This window comes from Thermobia domestica, chromosome 2, assembly GCF_964235325.1.
Source record: "Thermobia domestica chromosome 2, izTheDome1.hap1.1, whole genome shotgun sequence".
NCBI lineage: Eukaryota > Metazoa > Arthropoda > Insecta > Zygentoma > Lepismatidae > Thermobia > Thermobia domestica.
The window spans coordinates 225,656,722-225,663,514 of record NC_137455.1 but is presented as its reverse complement, the minus strand read 5'-3'; the positions used below and the strand labels follow the sequence as shown (position 1 = coordinate 225,663,514).

Genomic DNA, 6,793 nt, shown 5'->3' with positions numbered 1-6,793 from the left:
AGCTCCTGAATCAAGTACTTCGAAGGACCCTACGTTTGTTGTAGAAGAACCTCCATGTGAACCACATAGACTTACTCAAGAGGAACTAAGTGATCTAATCAGAGACTTGGACCTCTCGAAAAGCAAAGCCGAAATTTTAGCGTCACGCTTAAAGCAATGGAATTTATTGCAGGAAAAAGTAAATATTTCAGTGTATCGGAATAGGGAGATGTTCACTTCATTTTTTACTATGGAAGACACACTTGTGGCATGTACAGATGTAAATGGTCTCATGAGGGCACGTAAAATTAATTACGAACCTACGGAGTGGAGGCTCTTTATAGATTCGTCCAAGGTGAGTTTAAAGGCAGTGCTTTTACATATTGGAAATGAACTTCCTTCAATTCCTGTAGGTTACGCAGTTCATATGAAGGAATCTTATGAAAACTTGAAACGTTTACATCAAGCCATTAAATATTACGATTTTCAGTGGCTCATTTGTGGTGACCTTAAAGTAATAGCACTGTTGCTAGGTATGCAGTTAGGGTATACAAAGTATTGTTGCTTTATATGTGAATGGGACAGTAGAGATCGTGGATCTCATTATCGCAAAAGTGATTGGAGTACCAGAGAAACTCTTCAGCCGGGAGTGAAAAATGTGCAGCATGAACCACTGGTAGATCGTAACCGAATTTTGCTTCCCCCTCTACATATTAAATTAGGTCTTATGAAAAGTTTTGTTAAGAGCATGAACCAAGAGGATGAGGCCTATAAGTACCTAAGAGGACAATTCCCTCGATTAAGTGATGCCAAAGTTAAAGAGGGTGTTTTCATAGGGCCACAGATTAGACAACTATTCAAAGATCACAAGTTCGACGAAATTCTCCAAGGTGAGGAGAAAGCTGCGTGGGAAAGCTTGAAGAGTGTTTGTTCACAGTTCTTGGGAAGACATCGAGCAACAAATTACAAACAACTGGTAGCAAAGTTGTTATTGTGCTACAAAAATCTTGGTTGCAATATGTCTCTGAAACTCCACTTTCTTTATTCACATCTAGACTTCTTTCTCGAAGATTGTGGAGCAGTAAGTGACGAACATGGTGAGCGTTTCCATCAAGATATTGCAGCCATGGAGAAGAGATATGAGGGAAAGTGGAGTTCTAACATATTGGCCGACTACTGTTGGACTATTGCAAGGGATGCTCCAGATGTAACCTACAAAAGGCAAGCCAAGCGAAGAGTCTCAAAATAAAATAAACATAATCCTGTACAACGGATCACTTGAAACCTTCGTCTACATTGCAGTGTAGTTCTTGCACAAAAAGGTGTTTGTACATATTTTTCATGTTTTGATGTTAATACTGATTTTTATTACGGAATTGTTAATGTTTAACTTGACCACGGTTACTTTATTTTCTGTATCGCTGTGAAACTGGTATTTGCGCAATTTTGAAAAAGGAAGTACAAGGGTATAGAAAGTTATAGGTTAGGGTACTTCTTAGCTTCCCAGCTTATCACATCACAGTGAAATAGATAAAAAAAAAGTGAAATGTAGGTTTTTACAAGGATTTTGCTTAAATGTTCTATAAATATTAATACATTTGTGTATATATACAGCTACTATTGTATAAGGCGTTTTTTTTCACAACCTGAGCTAAGAAAATTTTTCTATTATCATTTCCTTTCATATTATGCTTAAATGAATGTAAAAATCGCAATTTCAAAGAATTTACATACTTTCGATCAAAATTTGTTGAACAGTGTGTCCTGTCATCTCTGAACACCGGGTACATTAAACTCTATTAATAAAGGGAATCTAGGAAGGCCGATTTCCTTTAGAGAAGTAATAGCACTTACACGTAGAAAATTTACTTGTTAATTTCTGTAGCAGTTAATTTTATTATTCTTTTATTTTATTCCATTAATATTTAGTATAGCTTATTTTATAATTTGTTTATGTATTTTTACGTATATTCTTTAATATATTGGATACACCCAATATATTAATTTTCTTTTCTTTAAATAAAAAAATAAAAAATATATATAACTATATATAACTATATATATATATATATATATATATATATATATATATATATATATATATATATATATATATATATATACTGTATATATACAAGGGAGAATCAAATGAAAACCATAAAAGTGCAATAAATGTTAGAATCTAGCAATGAAAAGGAATCTTACCTCTTATTTTCCAACGTAGTCTTCTTGATGTTCAATGCAACTATTCCACCGTTTCGAAGGTGCATTGATACCTCGGTGGAAGAATTTTTTTGATCAAGAATCTCAAAATTTCTCCACTGGAGATTATTTAGCAGCATCCAACTGGAGCTCAGCCTTGTAAATGTAACATTTTAAAAAGTGTAAAGGTCGAGGGGGAGAATCGAACCCATACCGCAAGATTAGGAAAGCACAAACCTAACCACTCATCTGAAGGATTACTTATTCTGGCTTCCATAAATAAAGAGTCTTTTCTGCTTGCTCAAAACAGTACCTTGTTAATAGACAAATTGATTGACAAAGACAGGAATATGTAATTGAGGACTCGGAGGGCATTATATCATTATATTCACTAAATTATCAACATTACAGATTTTTTAGAAACAAAATACGAGACTCCTTTATTTTGAATCAAATACGGCGCATATGTTATACTCGTAAACAAACTGAAGACGAATCAATTACCACATACTGGTGGCATCTAAGAAGGTTGCAAAGCTACAGAATTCGGCCTTAGCGACCCTTCATGCTGAGTTTCTCTACCTACTCCCTGCTGTGAAGATTTTTACAGACTTGCCAGTCTTACATCTAAATTTCTTCCTAGAAATCACAATTCAAGGAAACAAAAAGGATGAAAGTGATGGAATAAATATTAAATGATTTGAATGTAATGACGTGATTAGATAATTTAATAAAGGTAAAAAGTACTTTCAATTACACTAGAAACTGAATCAATTATATCAACTAGCTAATCCTTAATAGCCTATAGTTTTTAACCTCGATAAGCTAATGTCGTTAAAATATAGTAAAGTTCTTTTTATGTAAAGCTGGAGATAACCCCCTTCAAAATTATCTATGTCGTTAGCTGAATTTACTTTCTTAAGGAAAGTTCGTTGACGTAATTAATCCTTATTACGAATAAAACGCAAACGTCTCAGCCTGTGACTAACGTCAATTCTTAATAGTTCATAGTCATGCTTAACACGAATAGATATCGCTAACGTGCAGTCAACTTGCATATAAAACTATTGTGACGATTTAATTTGAACTTAAAAGCTGTATTGTTTCAATTTAATCATTTGAGAATAGGACAAGGTCTGTGATCAGACTTAGATTTTAGCATTAATACTCGTATTTGTGAATTGCTACAGCAACATATTTTGAGGATGTAATTGCAACTCATAACTCTATTCTCTCAATTTAAGTATTGAAATTGTATAATAATGATGAACTGTATGCTCTGCTGTTTATTATTAAGATAAGGGCTGTAGCTATATTTAGATTTGAACATTAAATTTCGTGTAACCGCAAGTTAGTGGACAAATTTCAAAGTTAAATGTAAGCAATTGCAACGTACAGTTAAGCAATTTTAACCTATAGAGCACAGTTATCCCAAGGCTTCGGAGGAGGGACAACTAGTAATAAAAAATTCTTTTAGCCTTCCCCGTTGGTCTAATAACTAGCACAGACCTGTGGTAAGCGTGGTCTTGGGTTCAATTTCCGGAGGGAGGGCATTGAAATTTAAACGCACTTCACCTGTTTGTATTCCAGTTTAAACTGCTGGTTCATGCCTTAAATGGTCCCGGTACTGAAAAGAAAATATTTCAGTTTATCGTCCCACGTTATGCCCATTATGCTAAGGGAGACAGATGATTAAGGCAAATGAATGATTAAATAAATGATGGAATGAGAATGTGGGAGAAAACGGGAGTAGCCCGTGAAAACCCACGGACTCGATATTGTCCACCATAAGCTTACTTGTTCGGGGATCGATCCAGGGGCTCCAGGCGCCAGATGTAAGCGCTCTGCCGCTGAGCCACCGTGCCCCCTTCTGCAACTTAGAATGAATACTAAAAACCAATAAACAAACAAAATGTTATTATACCCGGCTGCACTGTACGACCCTTCTGAATCGTGTTTCCCGCTCATCCAGCGATACAGTGCAACGTTGCCACATGGTCATTCATGGCAGTCTCCCTCCCTATTTTTTTCTCGTAGCGTAACCACAACTAGCCACTGATGAAATAATAATAATAATAATAATAATAATAATTATTATTATTATTATTATTATTATTATTATTATTATTATTATTATTATTATTATTATTATTATTATTATTCTCTCAGGGTACCACAGGGTCCGATCTCAGTCTACTTTTATTTTTAATATTGGTGTTATTGGTGACAAAGAGCAATTTAGTAGACCTAACTTCAAAATTAAGTATAACGCAAGCAAGTAAAATTAGTGTACTCACCAGTTCAGGCATCTCGCAAAACACCCATTTCAAATTCAGTCGTTTCATCTGCAGTGTCCGTGTCGCTGTTACTTTCCTGATTGGCCCTGGGATTTTGCAAAGTACCTATTTCTAATTCACCAGTTTAATCTGCAGTGTCCGTTTCACTACTACTTTTCGAATTAGCAGAATAATATACTACATCGTCATTTCCATCTACCATTTCAATCTCACTGTCACTGTGAGAATCTTCCAACACACCCACACCTAGATCGCCACTTTCATCGGTGTCACTATCGCTTTCCAAATTGATGATAACGGGATCATGATCATGATCAATTAATCCTTCAATCTCCCACATGCAATTTTCTAACCTTTTCACATGTTGAACATAGTTTTTCCATTGCTCCCTCCCTATTTTATTAATGCCTTCTTCCATGAGATGCAGCACCTCATTCGCTCCAAAATTTTTGTTTCCACTGGCAATGTGTTCTTTCACTGCACTCCAAACCATTTCTATGGGGTTCAGCTCACAGTGAAAAGGTGGTAAACGTACAACTTCATGTCCAGCAGCTTTAGCCATCTCATCTAATACAAATTTTTCACAATATTTTGCTTTGTGTTTTTCTAAAATTTGTTGAAGCTCTACTTTGATCATTGAAGGGTCCCAAGAGATGGATTTGTTTGTCAACCAAATCTGGATTTCCTTTTTGGTGCTTCTTTTACTATGAACTTTTTCAGCTTTGCGTGAATGATAACTTGCATTATCAAATACCAAAACTGAATTTGGGGGCACGTTCGGTAAAAGCTGCTCTCTAAAATATTTTTCATAAACTTCAGCGTTCATTTCCCCATGGTAATCCCCACTCTTTTTCTTTCCCCTAAACAACAGCTGCGCCCCAGGCACAAATCCATCTTCGGATCCTGCATGGACCAGAATAATTCTTTCCACCTTCCCCCGTGGTTCTTTTAGACCTGTAGTAAGTCCTTCGCGCTGCGCTTGAGAGGCTGATTTGATTGTCGTGTCAACCCATCTTTTGGATTTTGTGTGTCCCAAATTCGCCCATGTTTCGTCAGTATAAATTATGGGCCTTCCGTCTTCTCTCGCTTTTTTGATTGCCCTCAAATATCGGTGTCTCCAAGATACAATATCGTCTCTGTTATCAATCAACAAGGAGTTCTTCTTTTGTCTCATGAATTTAAACCCCATCTCCTTCAGAAGCTTGCGCAAAGTCCATGGTTCGATTTTGGGAAGTCCACCAACTTGATTTAATCGTTCACAAATTTTTACAATAGTGGGTAGTTCGTTTTCTCTGAAAAAACTATGAACGTGTCTTCTGATAGCTCTTCTGGTAAAGTCGTCATAAAGTCGTCGTAAAGTCGTCATAATACTAAATAAGGAAATAGTAGCCGGGTTCTTCGTGTGTCATTTGGACGCTTTTTCCTCGGCGTTTGTAGTTTACCACCCCCTTTAATAAATTCCTGTCTTATGTCATAAATAGTCGACATTGCAATACCAGTCGCATCGTGTGTACGTCTTACTGCCTCGGAAACTGAAATGCGGTTGTTGGGTCCATCCCGAAAATACGAATATAGCTACGTTAAGAACGAGTTGTCTTTCGCCACTTGTCAAAATATGTTTAGACTGTTTCTTATAACACTGGGGAGAAACAAGTCTGTTGTGATTTTCCATTTTGATATTATATCAAGTTAGCCCAGAACTAAAAGCAGCGTTTAAATATAAATGTGGTAATAACCTTGTAAATATACCACTTAGAAAATAGTACTATTAATTCTATAACTAAAATTCTGTTTAGCTATTTACACAACACTCACACGCACACGCACACGCATCACTAAAAAGAATACATAACGCACAGATTTTCATCTACGTAGGTATATGACGTCAATTATATACGAATTATCTTTTAAAGAACATGAAGATATAAACACTACAAAACTCAAGAGTAAAAAATGAAAGAAAAAAGGAGGAATATGGTTGAGACGAGAGCAGCACCTCAAACAAAATGTCACCACACTTCAAAATAATAACAAAAAGAAAAATATAGAAAGCCAAGGGTTTGTTTGTATAAAATTGGCAACACAACACCCCTCACGAGTTTCACTGCAAGTGTTGCTACCTCCTAAAAGCAAAACAGTTTGCTGTCAGGTGAATAACCTCCTTCTGTTTGTTAAATAGTGTGTGTGGGGGTGGGGTGGCTACCCAAAAAGGAAAGCCAAATCGCATTCCACAAGAAATACGCATAAATGTCATTTTTTCGACAAGATCTAAGAGAACATTGTGACATAAATGTCAAACATGAAGGTAGTTTGAT

At 35.9% G+C, this 6,793-nt stretch overlaps 1 protein-coding gene across 1 annotated transcript; it reads right to left on the bottom strand.

The window, feature by feature from the left end:
* Nucleotides 1-4,602: 4,602 nt before the first annotated feature.
* LOC145679353 (uncharacterized) lies at nucleotides 4,603-5,844 on the bottom strand. The gene has a single exon (XM_081749937.1). The coding sequence runs from the start codon at nucleotides 5,842-5,844 to the stop codon at nucleotides 4,603-4,605; it is 1,242 nt and encodes a 413-aa protein (XP_081606063.1).
* Between the last annotated feature and the right edge of the window lie 949 nt (nucleotides 5,845-6,793).